The sequence below is a fragment of the Besnoitia besnoiti genome, chromosome XI, assembly GCF_002563875.1.
Source record: "Besnoitia besnoiti strain Bb-Ger1 chromosome XI, whole genome shotgun sequence".
Taxonomy (NCBI): Eukaryota; Apicomplexa; class Conoidasida; order Eucoccidiorida; family Sarcocystidae; genus Besnoitia; species Besnoitia besnoiti.
In genome coordinates, this window is record NC_042366.1 from 1,230,293 (window position 1) to 1,248,271 (window position 17,979).

Genomic DNA, 17,979 nt, shown 5'->3' on the forward strand with positions numbered 1-17,979 from the left:
ATTCGCGCGTTCCTCCAAGTATTCGCATGCACGTGCACGCAAAATGAGGTGACTCGAGCCCTGCCTTCCTGATGCGCGGCCTCCGGAGTTCGAGGGAACTCATTCACTCGCGAAAGGGCAACGTTCGTGTCGCGGCGACCGCCTCAATGGCGACGGCTCACGCTCCCGAGCAGCACGCGAGCTCAGCTCACTGGGTGAAGGAGCCTGTTGCGCGCGAGCGAGGCTTCCGAGAGACCTACTTGTGTCATTTCTGGTAAGCTCGCAAAGAAGGAGTCTGCGCGTGATGAAGAGCTTTTCTCGCGAGTTCAGCGCAAACGAGCGCTGCGAGGCGTGTCTCGAGATCGTCTGAGTATGGCTTCCTCCCCATCTCCCACTGCACCTGCGCTTTGGTGCCGCCTCAGATCGCATTCAAGGATATCTCACCGTGAGACCTGCGCATCTGCCTCTCTCTGCTCGCGTGGCAGACTCGAACCCGTGTCGAATCGAGGCAGCACACCTCTCCTCTCCTCTCTCGGGCTCTGCCTCTGATGTCGCGGTCGCGTTGTCTGCGTGTCGGTGCCTCCTCTGCTTCAGCGCGAACCCCTTCAGCGCGGTATCGCTTCCCCTTCACGTTCGTGGCTGCAAGGAGAGGAAAGAACTCCTCCGCGGTAGCCTGCCGCTCGCGGGGCCCCCGGACGTGCCACCGACGCCTGAGTGGCGACGCGAGTACAACGAATGGGTAAGTTGATAGGTTGGTGTCGCGCTGTTCGACAGCGGATATGACCGCGCAAGTCTGACTCCCCGCGCGCTAGAAGAGGGGCGGAAACAGGCGCCATGCACTGGCGTGGTTGGTGCAGCTGAGAGGGCAAGCGGTGCACAGAGAGAGAAGACGCAAACGCCCTGCGAGAGCCGCGGGCAGCCGAGAAACGCGAAGCTTGCGCAGAGAGTCGTTTCCACTTCTAACCAAAGGAGCTCTAGCCCGCGTGCGCGAGCCATTTTCCTGATCAGGTAATATGTGTATGGGAGGCATACACGCGCGTATGGAGGGCGAGGACTGAGGCCCTGTCTCTTCCAGCGACACTGCCGAAAACGAAAGCATCCACCACAGCTGTGCCCGATCTGCAGGCGCGCGATCTCTCGCCCCTGCTGATCCTGGGCTCCTTAGAAGCCGCACGCCGTGGTGCAGGGGGTGAGCAAGCGCGAGTTTTCAACTCTGTTCAGGTTTTTGAAAGTCAGTTGATCGGGCGCGCTTGTCTTCTCAGGCGCGGGACATAGCTTTGAACCAAGACCTCCTCACGCCCTGTCAGCTCTGTGGTGAGACACGTCGACAAAAAATAAAAAATAAAAAACCCGTTAGCTGACACCACATAATTCATCTATCCACTAAGTCGAGGGTTTGGGGTTTCGTGAGTTTGTCAGGGTGGACTTGCTCGGAGGAGCTTCATGAGGTGATGCCTGCGTTTGAGGGGCGATTCTCGAAAACCTTCTCGTCTGATCCTGACTGGAGGCGCCTAGCGCAGGCGACGCGGAGAATGCTTCGTGATTCATTTATCTGCTTCTACCTCAGAGATGCGCTTCTATCTTGACAAATCGCTCGCTGGGAAGACAGCATTATGCCGCTCGTCCCCTCATCTCGCGCTTCGTCTGTTTTGTAGTGCCTGAGTCTTGCTTGCTGTCGTATTCTTTTTGAGCCACGATTTCTGTATGCACGCGCGGATCTTCTACATGCGCTCAGCGTTTCTCTTGTCCCTTTTCGTTTTTCGTTGCGTGTGTTTTGCAGGCCATGGCGTTCTTCCACAGAGGTGAGAAACGACCCTCCGTGTCTTTCTTGAAAGCAAATCTCTGAGCTCGCCGCCCGTGCGTGTCTCTCGTTCGTTCTGCCACCGGAGGCGGGCGCCCTCAACAAACTGACAAAGCCACGGCCCCTCGATACATGCCTTTCACTGCGTCTCGCTCACTGGATATTTTTTCTCTCGCGTTGTCTCCTCGGCACCCCGTTCTCGTCACGCCCGCCTCCTGAAGCCTCACTCACGGATCTCCGCAGATCGGAGATCCGAGCTGCGCTGTCCCTGCGCAACGCCGGTCTCTCTCGCATCCCCGATGCTAACCCGAAGCCTGCGACTAGTGTGGATATTAGAAACCGAGTTCTCTTTCGAGTTCGGGCATGAGGAGCTCTTCGGGATCTCGGGAGAGCTCAAAGCGGCAGCCGCTCGCCACCAGGCGCGTTCCGGGGCGCCGCGACGAGCCGCCGCCCAGTTCGTCCCTCTCTGGGGCTCCACATGGGCGCCGGCGCGTGCGTCGTCCTCTCGTGTCTCACTCAGACTCTCGACGCACCTCTGGAGATGCGTACTAAATTCGGGGTGCTCGCCAGCTGACGCAGGCACTCCGCTCTGCATCGCCGCTCCCTTCAGCCCATATGAGCAGGCGAGCGTCTGCGCGCCCCTCAGGGCGTTGGACGAGGGGGAAGGCCCCCGCGCGTCCGCGGCTCGGGCGAGTCACAGGCCTCCGTTCAAGCTGCCCTCCGTCCTTGAGGCTTGGGCCCGGTCGGACCCCGGCGCCCAGCCACGGCGAGAGACCAGGGGCGCGGAGACAGCCAACCCCACGCGGCGAGGCCGCGCCGCGAAGGGACGCCGCTCCGAGAGAGAGACAGTTCCTGCACGACCAAAAGTGAGTTTCACGGAACACACGGGAGACACGCACCTTACACCTTGCTCCAACCAGCAGACAATACCCGCATATACAAATGTATAAGTGTCAGCTTACACATGTAATCAGGCACATATTTATGTGGCGACGTTACGCGGGGCAGGTGTGGATGTGTATTTCTTTTCGCTCCGCAAATTCTCTGCGCGTTTTTTGCTTCGTTTGTGTGCGTCTTCGCGTGTCTGCTATCCCCCCTCCCCCCCCCCCCCCCCCCCCCCCCCTCCCCTGCGGCGTGCTGGTACGCCAAGCAGGCGCGCAGAGGGTCCGCTTCTGTGTGAAGATCCATCGCGCCATGCATGCAGAAAGGCTGGGTTTCTTTTGTTTCCGCAAAGATACTGTTTTCCGCTGTCGCGGCGCTGACCCCTAAACATGGAACGCGCTGCGCGCTGCTCTGTTGCTTTACCCCTCCAGGCTTGCGGCGTGCCTCCGTGTTTGCGCTTTCGCTTCGCCGCGCCTCCCGCAGAGAAGCCGCGGAAAGGCGCCAGAGACGCGGACTCGCTGCTTTTCTGGCAAAGAAAAGAAGCTTCAGCGTACCTGAAGTGGTTTGCGAACGCCACGGACAAGAATTTCCACGTCCGAGACCGCGCACAACACGGCGCGCAACCCGATCGGGAAGAAAACTAAAGGCCCGCGACACACCGGCGAGGCAATCGCTCCTACGCGTCAATAGTCGCTCATCCGGGGCTACCGACAGCCGTTCTTCAGCACCCGCGTCTATTGCGAGAGTGCACATCAGCTACACAGATGTGTATGTATATAGTACTACACCTAAATATATATATATATATATATGTTTATGTTAGTCTCTCTACGAAATAGTCTATACTGTACTGTCCGTGGAAGTTTCCCTCTGAAGGCGCGGGGAGGTGTCTTTGGTCGCGAGCTATTCCCTTACATTTTGTTTCCACGCAAAGTCTGCGGGTTGGTAAGAGAAGCGTCTCGCATTGTCTTCGAGCTCGAAACCTACATGAAATTGACATTTTAAAGAATTCAGCGACAGCTGACGCAACTCGAACAACGCGACACGAGCGAAGTCACTCTGTGGCATACGCAAACATAAATATATGTATATACAACATATTTTCATGTATATAAATATACAGTGCGACTGTGGGTAGATTATTCTGTGGGCACATCTAGAATTCAGGCAGAAGCACGGGTCATTATCTCCTCTTCTCCCCTCTCGTTTGCGTTCGCTGTGCTTTTCTGTGCTAACTTCTCCGCCGAACTGCGCTGCGAATGTTTCCGCATTAGCAACCCTGAGCATCCCTTGCGCTGGAGCTAGCCCTCTCGCGTTTCCCGCTGGACTCGCAGCACACACTCTCCCCTAAACGCCTAGACCTGTGTGAAACGAGGTGTGACACAGGCGGGCGCGCTGCGAAACCCCGGAGGAGGGGGGCGGGGGGGCCTAAAGAACTTGGTTGTCTGTATCTCACATTCGGACTCATCTTCGATATTGTAGGAGCCCCGAGAGAGAGTCGACGAGGCGAAGCAGCCGCGCAGACGTCATGGAGCACCAGCTCGCGGGCTGGGTTAGAGAGAAAAAAACACGGAGTTTTAGGAAGCGTTCCAGTCGCACCAGAGTCTAAAGCATATACGCATCCAGATCCACAAATTTGCACGCAAATAGAAGCTGTGGAATCGAGTGCAAACAGATCTACGTGCACGCGTCGACGCGACAAAAAGTCCTCGTTCTTGAGGTCACAGACAACTGGCGCGGCGCATGCGCGAGCCGAGAGAGCGCCAGAGTTGAAGCGAAGCGAGTGAAGGACGCATAGAAGCGAAAAACCTCATCGGCATCATCAGTCTCCTCCGCAGCGCCGTAGCGCTTTGCCCCTTATTGTGTAGAAACAGATCTCTCTCAGGAGCCTCGCGCTCGAGTTCTCAGAGTCCACACAAACCAGAAGCGGAAACGCGTCTTTCCCTTTCTTTCGGCTCCGCGAAGGAGACACGACGCCGAGCGACCCTTCTTCCTCGACTGCGCCGCCACGCACGCAGCCGCAGGAGAGCAAAAAATAAAGGAAAGGATGACCTCCCCTGGAGCCCAGCGCCGACGACGCGGAGAAGTTTCGAGGAAAACGAAGAAAGACGAACACCGCGTCTTTCTTAAGCGATTCGCATGGCCGTCTGGGAGCGCATCTTGGAGTAGGGCGCAGGGTGCTCCGCTGAAAAAAAGGAAAAGACACACAGGCGTGGTGTAAGGCATCAAAAGAAAGAAAACCCTCTGGAGCCGCAAAAGACGTCTCTGACACCAGCCGCAGAACCTTTTTCCATGCAAACGCCGCACGCTGATTTGCGCAGCACGAATAGAAAAAGACGAGCGAATAGACTGCACAGACGCACACTCGGCCCCAGACAGAGCGTCTTTTCTGTACAGAAAACTTGCCGTTTCCCGCAGCGATAGAAGTCTCTCCGCTACACTCATGAGAGCCGCGGAAGCGTATCAGCGCTCGGACCCTGGGCGTGGAATCGAGAGTTTCGTCTGTAAATTTGCTTTTTGGAGCAAATTTCGCTACCCGCCTTGGAGCTCCGCGGCCGCTCCTTAAAGGCGAAAAACGACGCTAAAATAAGACGGAAAAGACTCACCAATGAGCGTGACGGATTCGTATTTCTGCCAGTCGAGGCGATCGTTGGGCCCCTTCCAGGATCTGAGGAGGGAAAAAAAGCAGCAGACACACTCACATGCATCCCGCAAGCCACCCAAAACACGGCGCCCTCAGCGACGACGCTCGAGGACAGAGCCGCGAAAGAAGCCGCGGAACGAATCACGAAAGCGTCCTACAGGGAAAAGGAGACTATCCTTTCCGGGCCTTGACATGAGCTCTGCAGCCTCCTTCTTTGATCAGCATTTCGCAGATAGTCGGAGTCACGCCCCGCCGAAGAAAACACTGGACACTCGGCCCCTATGCTCACTCAGGCAGTTAGGATTTTGTGCATGGATATATATTTACATATACATAGCGGAACACACCTACCTACATCTGTCTCGTACACGCGTATACATATAAAGAGGGAGATATGCAGACACGTACAAAGGATCTCACGAGAGAAAATGGACCCTACCTGTTGCAGTCCGCGTACTGAAAGAACGTCCAGTTGCTCCACAAGGCTTTCGGCAGCACGAGTTTCTCCTTGACCTTGCGTTTGATTTCACTCAGAGTGTCGTTTGGCTGTAAAAACGACGACATCAGACACATTAGACACGGATGCATGCAGACGCGCTCAACCTCTATCTGTGCTGTACAGCGAACAAAAAACGTAGCCACGCTAACTCTACGCATGAGTGTGTATATACATACTTATATATATGCATATAAAGTTGTACATATACATATATGGATATGTGGCGTGGTCAGCATTTAGTTCCGTTGGTTTCCACGACGTTCAAGCCGAAGTGTGGCTCTCTTCGCTTCAGTGAGGACTTGCAGCGGCTCACTCTGACGAGGATCTCGAAGGGATAGCCGAAATACTCTCTCTCCGTCGGCGTCTGATGAACAACTTGAAGCACCTGAGAACACACACGTCCCACGCAGGCTAGCCGCCATGCTTCAAGCGCGCTCTCTCTCTCGGCACGAACAAAAAAGATAGCTGCAGACGCTCGGCACCACCGGCTCCGTTCGCCCTTTTCTTCTCTCAAGTCTCTTCTGGCTTCTATTCCGTCGCCCCGTTCTGCTCTCCTAAGAGGCTTGCGCACCTCTCGGCTCTCCACTGACCAATTCGCTTTTGCGCCTGGCTGCCCGCGGGTCTCTCGCGCGTCCTCACCTTCAGCTCTCCGCTTTCGATCGCGTCCTTCTCTTCCGGAGTCCAGTCGAGTTCGAGGCGCAGCGGCACTGCGAAGAGGTTCTGAGTCGTCAGCGCGCCCTCGCCGGCCGCGAGGCGCTGCTGCCTTCCGCCGAGCGAGAGCGAAGAGGCGAAGGTTGAGTAGAGCGGCAGCGACTGCACGGTGTGCGTCTTTTCCAGCTCCTGAAGCGAGGCGGCGCTCGAGCTGACGAGGCGCAGACTGCTGGCGAGCGCCGCGTCGGAAATCCGGCTCGAGTCGGGCGCCGCCGCGCCCGCAGGGACAGGCTCCCCCGTCGCGGTGGCGCGTCTGCGCTCGTCGGCGAGTTGCGCGCGGAGCGCGGGTGGCATGCGCGCCAGAAGCGTGTGAATCAAGTCTTTGACGGTCAGCGGCCGCGAGGAGAAAGGGCAGCGCGAGGGCAAGACGCCCTCGACGCACCCGAGGCTCTCGGCGCGCCGATTGAAGACCAGCACCACGTAGTGGAACAGCGGGTCATGCAGCGCGGCCTCGGGGGGCGCCGACGCTTGCGCGCCTCGCGGCGCCGGTGCGGCGACGAGGCGCTTCACGCGGTCAAGTTGCACCAGCGTGAGGGCGTGGGGATCGATGACGCGCGTGCAGAGCGAGTAGTGCCGCGGCAGCACCGCCAGATGAAACACCCGGCTGCGGCTGCCCGCCGTCCCCGGGCTCGCCGAGTAGGGGCCGCCGAAGCCGCTGCCGACCCCCCGGGGGCGCCGGCGACCCAGCCGCGACCCGCTGCACACCAGCGCCTTCTTCTCCAGGCGCGAAAAGACCTCGTTCACGCTCAGCCGCCGCGTCGCCGCCGCAGCACTCAGCGCGTCGGCGCGCCGCGCTCCTGCGCTCTCGCCTGCCGCGTGGTTCGCCGGCGCCGCCGCGCAGACCAAACTGTCGAGGCTGACGGGTTCGAACGAGGCGTCCGCCAGCAGCGGCGGCTCGGGGAAGAGGAACAGACGCGACGGATCCACCCCCATGTGCCACGCCACGTACCGGATAACCTAAAGAAGGAGAAAAATGAAAAAACGGGTAACGCCCCTGGTTCGCGGCGCCGCACACCACGGGATGTAAGGCGACGCGGAGACGATTCACCTCGGGGTGCGCGGCGAAGACAGCCGCGGGCCTTTCTTTCTCTTTGCAGCCGCACACGCGAGGAGGCCGCAGCTCTGCGTGTCTCTCGCTTGAAGCCCCCACCGCATACCTGATTGCATGCGACGCGGACGTCGACCTCCACGCATTTGGCGGCGACGGGCTGTCCCTTGGGGACGTGGATCCAGGGGTCTTCGTCTTCGTCGCCTTCGCCGCCCTCGCCGTCGCCCTCGTCTCTGCCGCCGCCGCTCACACCGCTGCCCGACCGCTGGAGCCCAGCGGCCACTGCACCGCTGCCGAGGGGCGAGGGCGCGCCGGCGGGGAGCACCAGCGCGTTGCCGCTTTTTCCCGCGAGAGGGAGGAATGGCTCCGTGGCTGCAGAGGCCGAGGAAGAGGGACTCGTGGAGACGAGAGTGAAGGAAGTCATCGTGTCCATCGAAGAGCCCTGGGATCGCGGAACCGACGGCAGCGAGCTCCCCGACGCGAAGGACGGCAGCGCACTCGGCCGCGGGTAGTCCTCGAGCAGGAGACCGCAGCAGTTCATCGGCCGATTCAACATCTGAAACCCGAAACAAAAACGATCCCACAGAGAGGGAGCAAGAAAGAGATGAAGACGCATCCGCGAGTCTGTGTGGAAGCGACCTGTGATGTCTCAGCGCGAACGTCTTGAAAAGCAGTCCACGATTTGCGCGCGATCAGCCATCATTGCCAGCGCTTCCACGGCGACTTCTGCGTGGTCGCGCCCTTCTGCCTTCGAACTTTTCGAATCCAGAGGCGCGAGTCTGTTCTCCCCACCTACACAAATGCGCCTACATCGCTGCAATCATTCACATATATATATATATATATTTATATGTATATATATATATATATATATATGGATACATATACGTGTATGTATAGGTAGAGAAGATATGGGAGCGAAGGGACGCTGGGTGCGTACCTCTAGCGGGTCGTAAAGGCGGAACTGGAAAGTGAATCTGTTGGCTTTGTTGAGACTGTAGTGGTGAAAGTCTGGACTGGGGAGCACAGGCATTTCCGGCGGGCCAGAGGGAATGAATCCGCCGCGAGAGGCCGGGAGGAAGGGGAGCAGACCGAACTCAGCTCCCGTCCCTCCCCCTCCCGCCTGCAGCGACGGATGCGAGGACGCCAGGAGACTCGCGCGCCCTTCGCGCCCCTCCTCGCCCTCCGCCAGCGACGCCGACGACGGCGACGCCTGCAGCCGTGACTCCCCTCCCGCGCCAGCCGCGCCGTGCAGAGACCCCTGGCGCCCAGACTCGGCGTCTGGGGTCTCCCCGTGCCGACTCGCTCCGGGGTCGGCAGCAGCAGCAGACGCATCGCCCTCAGCAGCGGCCTCCGCCCCTTTCGCGGCGGCAGCCTGGCGCGCGCGCGCCTGCGGCAGCTTGCCGCCGCGCGGCTCGCCCTCGGCGCCGGTCTCCTCGTCGCCGCGGCTGTCGGGCGAGGCCGCCTCGCCCCCCGCGCCCGCCCCTTTCTTCTCGCCAGCATCTCCAAGCGCCGCGCGCGCAGCCGTGGAAATCGCCTCCGCCGCGGCGCCAGTCGGCGCGGAGCCCGCTGGAGAGGACGAGAGAGACGCGGCGGAGGGCAGCGAAGAAGGCGAGGACGGCGACAGCGAGACGCCCGACATGTGACCCGGAGACGCCGTGCTCGAGCGCTTCGAGTCCTCAGCCAGCAGATGCTCAGTCTGGGGAGACGACACGACGAGAGACGCTGCATGCCACGGACAAGAAAGGGACAAAATGAGCTCGTGGGCGACGGTGAAAGCTCCCTCTCTCCTCCATCCCCTCCCTCGACACGCCGCCGAAAGCAGCGGAGGCGAACGCACGAAAAAGAAGCTGCGTCGCGCAGAAACGCGCGAAGCTGAGTATCCGAGGACGAGTTACGAAACGCCAGCCATCAACGGGCATGAACATGCACACATACAATATATGTATATATATATATATATATATATATAGTTGTGTATCTATGTGCGAGGCAATCGCCTTCGTACGCATCTACGCCTGCGCTAGACGCACAGAAAGACACGGTTGCACCCATACATATATGTATATAGTATGTATATCCGCGAATAGGAAGCTGTGTCAGTCGCTTGCGTGTGCGTTCTCCGGCGCGAAAGCCGCAGCTCAGTCGAGGTGGAGACCGCTTACTCTGACCGGATACAGACACCGATGAGAGAAGCGACTGAGGGAGGAGGGCAGGGACGTTGGAAAGTCCCTTGCCTTCGAGGTAAACTTGCGCGAGAAGGTCGTGGCCGTCGACAGAGGAGGGCGAGAGACCGAACTCCTCAGTTGTCGTCGGCTCCTTCTCAGATCCCGTCACTTCTGCCAGGCGCCTGATCTCTTGGAACCGCCGGCGCATGCTCTCCGGCGCGTCGATGTTGAACACAAAGATGTCGCCCGGAAAAATCTGGACACACGGAACCGAGGGACAGTCAAAAAGAAGCAGATGCTGAGAGACAGTCGGCCGCTGCGGCTTTCCACAGTGGCGCATCTGTCGAGCCCCGGCACAACTCGCAGCGCAGCGTTGCGCCCCCCCCCCTCCCCCCCCCGCTCCTCCCCTAGCAGTCCGCGCGGTCTTCGTCGGCCGCTTCCCGTGGCGGCGCTTTTCCTTCGTCTCACTTTTTCCTGCGAGAAGGTTTTCTTGTACGAGAGCGTCAGACTCGTGGGGTTTTTCAAGTCTTGGAACTCGATTTCGAGGGCGAGTGTCAGCGCGAGCGCCGAGTCGCGGGGCAAGTCGGGCGCCTGTTCGCGGGAGGCACCCGCCGCCGAGGCGACGCCACCGTGCGCGCTGAGGAAGACTGGGCCGCAGAGACTCGCGCTGACGCCTGCGCCGCGCGCCGCCGCGCAGACGGCCAGCGAGCAGCTCTGCGAACTCGACAGATCCACGTCGGTTGCCCCTTTCGCCGAGGGAAAGAAGAGTGACGCAGAGGCCGATGCGGAGACTGCGAAAAGCGGCGGAAGCGAGCCGAGCGACGCCACGTAGCGCCGCAGCGCGTCCTTCATGTACGGGCGCACCAAGCCGTCCTCCATGCAACGCAGCAGCCGACGGTACATGTGCGGTTGCAGACAAACCTGAGAATACGCGACAGAAAAAATCGCGCACGCAGATCCCCCGCGGGCTCGGCACCCATGGACACGCCGTCCGAGCAGATAAAACAATGCAACGCCGCATAGACAGAAAAAAAGCGCATAACATCACAGAAAATCCCCCTCAAGACATTTGCAGGCTGTCCCTGTCTCTCTATCTCTATAGCTATCTAGATATATACGTATATATATATATATATATATCTACGTATGTATATATATATGTATACATAGATCTGTCTTTATCCGCCTGCCCCTGAGTGCGACCGAGAGCTTCTACGAAGCCTCTGCGCCTCAGCGGCAGATGCCGTCGATCTCTGGCTCGCGAAACAGTGACTCTGTTTTACCAGCTTCCATCCGGAGGGGACGAGGAGGACGTCGAGGCAGATGACGTTTGCGTCGCGCAGGGCTTCGGGCACGACTTCCGCCGCTTCACGTTCTTCTGGGCGTTCACCCGGCGTGGCGTCTTCGAGCTCGCGCGCGTCGCCGAGTCCTTTGTTGGCGGTGAAGATGTCAAAGTATTTGAGGAAGATCAGTTGGTGGCGCCGGCAGAATTCGTCGTGATCGGGTGCGCTGCGGACGACTGCATTCGTTTCAGGGACGGCGAGCAAGTAGAGACAGGCATCGAACCGGCTGCAGGGGTAGTTCGCGTTCGCGCTGCCGCCGGGGAACTGCCGGCTGCCGCGCGCGTTGAGCATCTTGGCGCGGAAGAGCTCACCCAACGTCGGGTTTTCGCTGATCTCCAGCGTGCTGAAGCGCGCATCGTCCGTCGTAAAGTCCATCCCAAACAGCAAAAAGGCGACAGGCGGCGCCGCCCGCCCCCCCTCGCTCTCACCCGCACCGTACAACTTCGCAAACAGCCGCGTCGTGATCTGCTCATGAATCGGCAGAATCCCCACCGACCGACTCGACTTGAGCTCCAGCAGCGGAGGCAGCGTCGCCAACGGCAAATCCACGAAGCGCCGATTCAAAAACTGCAACGGATGATACACCTTCACCCTGGAAAAAAGAAAAACGAAGGAAACACAGATGCGAATTGACGCGCTGCCGCGACCGCGCCAACTCACGCGAGCACGCGTATCCACCTCTCCACACATGCGCACACGCCTACACGTAAATCTACATATATATACATTTGGCTTTATATGTATATAAATATGCATAGATATATGTATAGATATGTATATATGTATAGATATATGTATATACATGTGTGTACTAGTGTATGGAAATGAGCATAGATACAGAGGTCTTTTCGTTGACAACCAGGAGTATGGAACGAGAAAAAGTTACCGTGGGTTCACTGAGAGTGCGCGGTTCCTACTTGATTCTCTGCTCGAGGACGCGGCGGATGCGATTGCGCAGCTTCATCAGGAGCTCCTCCGTGCGGCAGCGCGTCACGACTTGCGGATTGACCTGAAAACCAGATTTTTTCCAGATTCCCGTCAGAAAATCCAGGCGGTGCAACTGGAGGCCAAACACGAGCTAAAAGTGGCGAACCAGGCGCGCTTGCGCACACATATTCCGCGTCGACACACGCAAAACAGCAAAGGACAGTTCTTGATGCAAATGCCTAAATACACACACATATATATATATCCAGACATCTACTCTGTATTTGACTGAGGTCCTCGCTACTCCTAAGGCCCGCGACCTCGAAGCGCGTGATTCCGGGAGCGCCTGCGCCGCATGGAGCAGCGCCCTGCTCTCGGTTTTCGAGTATGGTGCCTCTCAGCCGCCCGCTCCGCCGAATTTAAAAAAAAAACGCGCACCTTCATCGGGTTGCAATCGGCGAGCAGCTGGTTGGCGAGACTCTTCTTCACGTACACCAGAATATACGCGTTGTAGACTTTCTGCCTGACCCGCGGAACGCGTCCTGCAAAATCGAGTGAACAAAGCAACCCAAGACGAAGCTTCTTGAGCGGCCTCCTTCGCGAAGTGACGCTGAATCCGAAGCGAGAAGGCCTTCCAGCCTCCGCAACTTTCGCAGAATTGCTTATCTGGCGAGCGAGCAGCTCTCAAAAAAGAAAACTGTAAATTTCTCGCACACGACACGCGAACGGAACCGCCGCTATCTGGGCACGCCTCGGCTTTTGTTGGTGCGCTCTCAATTTGAATTCTCATAACTTCCCGAGAAGCCGAACGGCCGAGAAAAACGTACCTGCGAGGTAGTTGCACGGGTCCTCCTCGATTCCGCCAAAGTTGTCGCCGATCGCCGCGTACTCAGACACCGGATAGACCTTATCGTCGTCGAAGCGAACCCTGAGAAAAAGGGAAAAACTGAAAATACATGAATCGCGCGCCAGAAAAGCGGAAGACCGCTGCTCAGATCCCGCACGAAAACATGCGAGAGCCGGGCGACGCAGAGAGAAGGAAGGCGAATTGCTTCCGCGCATGCAGAAGTCTTATTTTCACACAACACGCTGGCCTTCTGCTCCCTCGCCCGAGGAGATACTTCTGCGGCTGACTCAGCCACGGACTGCGGCAGCGCTCGGCTCCACCCAGAGAGAGAGAGGTAGACAGGGAGTTCACTCAGTCAGATCGCATAATAAAGACATACAGATTCGAGAATACTGAACATGACTCCGGTTAATCAGAGACAGACAACCAAGTTCTCTACGATCGCAGCACACCGCCACCGCACTGGACTGCTTGCGACGGACACAGAGAGAGAGCAGGGCATTCCCGAGGCTGAAATTCGCTAGAGAGTCTCTGTTTACCATTGCGTGCGCGGTGGTGGGCGCAGAAAGCAGTAGTAGTGCCCAGAATTGACGTCGCCTGCGAACGTAAAGAACTCGAAAGCCAGATGAGAGCGAGCCGCGGCGAAGGGCACACGAAGGCAGCGCGCGAGGGAGCGAAGCGAGAGGCTTTCGTCTGAAGTGCAAACGCGGTCGGGGGCAGTGGTGCCCAGGCGAGGCGCTCAGGAGGCATGGAGAGAAAAAGAACAACAGAAAAGGCGTACCTTGGTGAACCGAGACCGCATGCAACTCGTAGACGCCTGCGCCGGGGCAGAACTCGTTGAGATCAAGTTCTCGCTGAAACTCGAAGCTGAAAAAACAAAACAACACACACATGTTGATCCTACTACGGTGTTTCAGCGCGTCCTGCGCACCAGCGCGCGCCTCAATTCAAAAGACCTGGGCACCAGCATCTTGCCGCGAAGCGCTTCAACACACTTCCCTTGTTGCTCTCTTTTGTCGTCCCTGCGGTCTCCCCGCGAGTCGATTCTGCTTGACCTTTTTCCTTACCTGGAGAATACTTTGACGGTATCCATGCGCTCGTAGTCGAAGTCGAAGCGCTTGAGAAGGAAGATGCAGACAGGGGGGAAGCGGAGGAACCGAACGCCTTTGCGGGCGCGTTGTTTCCCGAAGGCCTCGGCGTCGTACATATTCTCACCTTCGAGGATTTCGGGTTGCACCAGGCGGCGGAGGCTTTCCTCGATCCCGGCGCACCCTTTGACGTCGAGGTTGAGGTCTTCGTAGGTCTCTTTGCGGACGCTTTTGTAATCGACTTCGATGCACTCGATGTAGGTCTCCATCTCGCCCTCGAACATCTTCTTCACGCTGCCTTCCGCGGGCGTCCCTTGCATCTGCTCCTCGACTTTGTCGAGGAGGAGCTTGAGCAACTCGTGGGTGTCTTGCTGCGTGAACGCGTCCGCCGCATCCCACCCAAAGGAGCGGATCAACTCTCTGCATGCGACGGGCTCTGTGGAGGTGTAGAGCCGAAAAAAGAGATTCTGAAGCGCCAGCGAGATCGACGGCGGCCGCCGCTGCTCTTGCTCCTCCTCCAGCAGCAAGTCGCGCATGTCGCGCTCATCCCAGTCCGCGAAGTCGTCCTCCTCGTCGTCGCTGTTGAGCAGAAATGACGTCAGTGGATGCTCAGAGGGAGAAAACGAGGCGTCAAACGACGCGCCGCCGCGGGTCCCCGCGGAAGGATCGCGGCACGTCGTTTTCGCCCCCCGACTTCCCGACTGACCTTCCACCTGCAGGTCACACGAGCTCTCCATGTCTTCCTCCTTCTCCTAAACACATCGAGGTCCACGCAACACACAACCACAAACCCCTTTCTCTCATTTATTCCTCTCTCCTCGCCTTGGCTCTCGAGGCGGCGACTCGCAGCCGGCCCCCGGCGCAGGCCGCGTCTGGTGCCTCGCTCGCCTCTCGGCCTGGCGCCCATGACGGTCCCCGATGCGGCCCAAACGACCGCGTCTTCCTCTCTCAGTCTTCGTTGTTCCGCGCGCCCTCTCGCCGTTTCCAAGTAGGTATATACAGATATAGATAGACGTAGATAGATAGAAATATGGATAAGCACATATAGATAGATGGATAGATAGGTCGATAGAGAGAGAGAGATAGATAGACCAGTGAGAGTTTGACGAGCCTGGATACATGGATATAGATACATAGATAGATATAGACAGACATATAGATAGCCCGCCCCACATCCACAGATAAGTGTTCCCTTCTTTCTCGGCGTCTGCGTGGCTGGGCGGCGATCAGCCCCTTGAAGCGCTCTCTGAGTGGTGCACCCCTCCCCGCAGGACTCACCTGGTTCTCCTCTTGCTCGATCTGCATGCCTTGCCTGTCGGCGTCGCCGTCCGCGCGGCTGCTGCTGCCGGCGCGTCGCTTGCGGCGCTTGCACCTGCCCTCGAGGACTTCGATGCTGCGGCTACCGCTGATCGCGCGCGTGTCGAAAGTGAGCGCGTAGACAGCCTGGCGGAACTTGCCGATGTAGTAGAGACTCTGCAGCAGCGCGTTCATGTAGCAAGTCGCGCCGTGGTTCCGCAGGCCCATGTACCCGCGGCCGGCACGCCCCAGACAGGAGGAGGCGGGCAGCGTGGCGAGGAGCGAGGCGAGCGGTGACGCCGGAGGCGCGGGCGCGGCCGCCGGCGCCGCCTGCGAGGTGATCACAGGGCCCAACTCGGGGGGCTGGTCTTCGTCCTTCACCATCCGCTCGTCGATCAGGCCTGTTTGGGGCGGAGCGGGACTGGCGTCCTGCGGAGTTTCCGCGCCGTCTTTGCCGGAGGGCGGCGGCGCACTCGCCTCGTCGCCGCCTGCTGCCTTTGCAGGAAGCACGCCGCGCGCGAGGGGCGGCGAGGGGGGGCAGGGCGTGCGGAGGGAGCGACTCATGACGGCAGTGCCGGCGGGGAAGACGGCGGCGCGCAGCAGGAGGTCTCCCGAGCGGCTGTCGAAGAAGCGCTCCTCGAACAGCGTCAAGTAGGAGACGATCGCGTGCCAGCCGCGATCAGTCTCCTCGCAGCTGAACTGGAAAGTTTCCTCCTTCCAGATCGAGCGTTCCGGCTCGGTCAGGTTCACGACGTAGATGTGGAAGCGGACGCCAGTCTGGAAGATCCAGTCCGACGGCCAGTCCGGCTTCCGCCCGATCTCCACGAAAGCCGCGGTCGTGCGACTCTGCAGGTACTCTTGCTGGGCGCCAGAGAGCGCGCGCCCCGGAGCAGGCACCACCGGGACCGGGGCTGCCAGCTGCACTCCCGGCCGCGAGTGCGACCGCGTCAGCGGATGAATCATCAGGCGAAAGCGAAGCGCCGGCAGCTCCTTCCACTCGCTGTACAGCGTGAGGGTGTCGAGGTTGCTCCCCTCCCCTTCCTCTCCCTCCGCCGCCTGAGGCTGCTCGCTGCCCTCCACGAAGCGCGAGCGGAAGCGCGGAATCACCATCTCCAACTCGTTTGGCAACGGGCCGTCAAGCTCCTCGCCGTTGTTCAGCCGGCGCGGCGCCTCGGCGGCCGCGGCAGGCGAGCCGTCTGTCGAGGACGCGCCGCCCGACGCAGGCGGCGGGGGAGGGGAGGGCGTCAGCCGCCCGCTGCCCCCCCCATCGGCGCCCTCGCCTGGCCCCCCCGCGCCGCCCTGCGACGTCGGGGTCGTCTCGAGAGACAGCTGCGGCGAGGCGTCTTCCGCGGCGGCAGCGCCCTTCGAGGGGAGAACGAGGCGCGTGCGCCCGCCGGCGTGTTGGTGGTCGTTCTTGAAGAGCGGACTTCCCTCGTCTTCGCTCTCCATCTTGGCAAGCCGTGGCGCGTCTCGAGAGGAAGGCGGAGGCGCGGCTGCGAAACGCGGGGAGTCTGCGGCGCGCGACACCCGCGACAAGCCCCAGGAGGCGTCGGGTGCGGCGAGCGAAGGCGCGAGGGGGGCGTGGGTGGCCTTGGTGGAGCACAGAGGCGGCGGAGACAGCGAGGCGAGGGTCGCAAGAGACAGCGTGGCGCCGCGGGAGAGAGGCGAGACCGGCCGCGCAGCAGCGCTCTCCTGCCGCGACAGCGAAAGCGGCGAAGACGCTCCCCGCAAAGGCGGCAGACGCCCTTCGGGCGGCGAGTCTCCGAGGCCCAGGGGGCGGAGCGACGCCGAGGCGCGCGAGGAGAAGGACGAAGAGGGTGACGACGGCGTGGAGGCGTCAGAATTCCGCAGGCACTCTTCCCGCTGCCCTGGCGAGAGAGAATACGACAAGACGCTGCACGGAGACGAAGATCGCGAGCACGCGTTGGAGCGCGGAGAAGAAGAGCGAGAGGGTGAGAGAGAGGGGGAGGGCGAGGAAGGAGGAGGCGCCGCGCGAGGGGGGAAGTCTGACGAAGGGGGGCGAAACGGCGAAGTTTCAGGACGTCCGTCGCGAGAAGAGAAATTGGAGCCGCTGGAAGCACTGCTAGCATTCAAGTCGTGCTCCTTCTTCTCCCGAGACATCTTGCTGCAGCAGCCCGACAACGCGTCCTCGACGTACGCAGAAAGACGTACTTGAGCTCTTCTTCTCTCAACTGAAAACAGAGAGACAAACCCGAAGACAGCTGCTCACCCAGCGCGCGGCGACGGCGGCCTTCGCCTCCTCGCCTCCCTCCAGGCCCTGTGTCTGGACCCCGCCTCTGCGTGCGTCACTCCTTTCCACCTGTCCTCTCTCCTCTCTCCACTCGGCAGCGACCTCGCGCCTCCTGCCGCGTGGCTCGACCCCTGGAAGCCTCGCTGACGGTCGGTCGCGGGCGCGGGGCAGCCGTCGCCTCTCGCCGGAGTCGGGCCTCCTTCGCGAACCAAAAGGCCTCGAAGCGGGCGCTGAGTGAAGAGAGCCGCAGCGAACTCGAAGGCGGGCTGGGCGGGGGACGGCGGCGGACGAGTTGCGAAGGAAGAAGAGAGCGAGAGAAAGAGAAACGGAGAGCGAGAGAGCGAAGACGGGATGCAGGAAAGCAAACTCAGAGCGAGGGCGCAAGCGCAGGCACGAAAAGACACGCACACGCGGAAGGAGCTGACTGCTGCGCCGAAGCAGTTTCCGGCGAACCCAGCAAGCGAACAAACAACGAGATTAGCAGCACGGACGAGA

At 59.9% G+C, this 17,979-nt stretch overlaps 2 protein-coding genes across 2 annotated transcripts; one reads left to right on the forward strand and one right to left on the reverse strand.

The window, feature by feature from the left end:
- Window positions 1–71: 71 nt before the first annotated feature.
- Window positions 72–3,306, forward strand: BESB_020580 (uncharacterized protein; the record flags this gene model as incomplete). The annotated part of the gene is made up of 6 exons (XM_029360767.1): window positions 72–253; window positions 574–718; window positions 1,242–1,293; window positions 1,760–1,781; window positions 2,301–2,646; window positions 3,094–3,306. The coding sequence occupies 6 exons, from the start codon at window positions 72–74 to the stop codon at window positions 3,304–3,306; spliced, it is 960 nt and encodes a 319-aa protein (XP_029216126.1).
- A 1,482-nt stretch (window positions 3,307–4,788) lies between these two features.
- Window positions 4,789–17,354, reverse strand: BESB_020590 (uncharacterized protein; the record flags this gene model as incomplete). Its single annotated transcript, XM_029360768.1, has 17 exons — window positions 4,789–4,847; window positions 5,269–5,330; window positions 5,746–5,852; window positions 6,119–6,190; window positions 6,445–7,473; window positions 7,674–8,120; window positions 8,505–9,289; window positions 9,736–9,988; window positions 10,201–10,653; window positions 11,016–11,667; window positions 11,993–12,084; window positions 12,441–12,544; window positions 12,830–12,930; window positions 13,389–13,446; window positions 13,631–13,716; window positions 13,917–14,689; window positions 15,216–17,354. 17 exons carry the CDS (start codon window positions 17,352–17,354, stop codon window positions 4,789–4,791), a joined length of 7,272 nt encoding a protein of 2,423 aa, XP_029216127.1.
- Window positions 17,355–17,979: the final 625 nt, after the last annotated feature.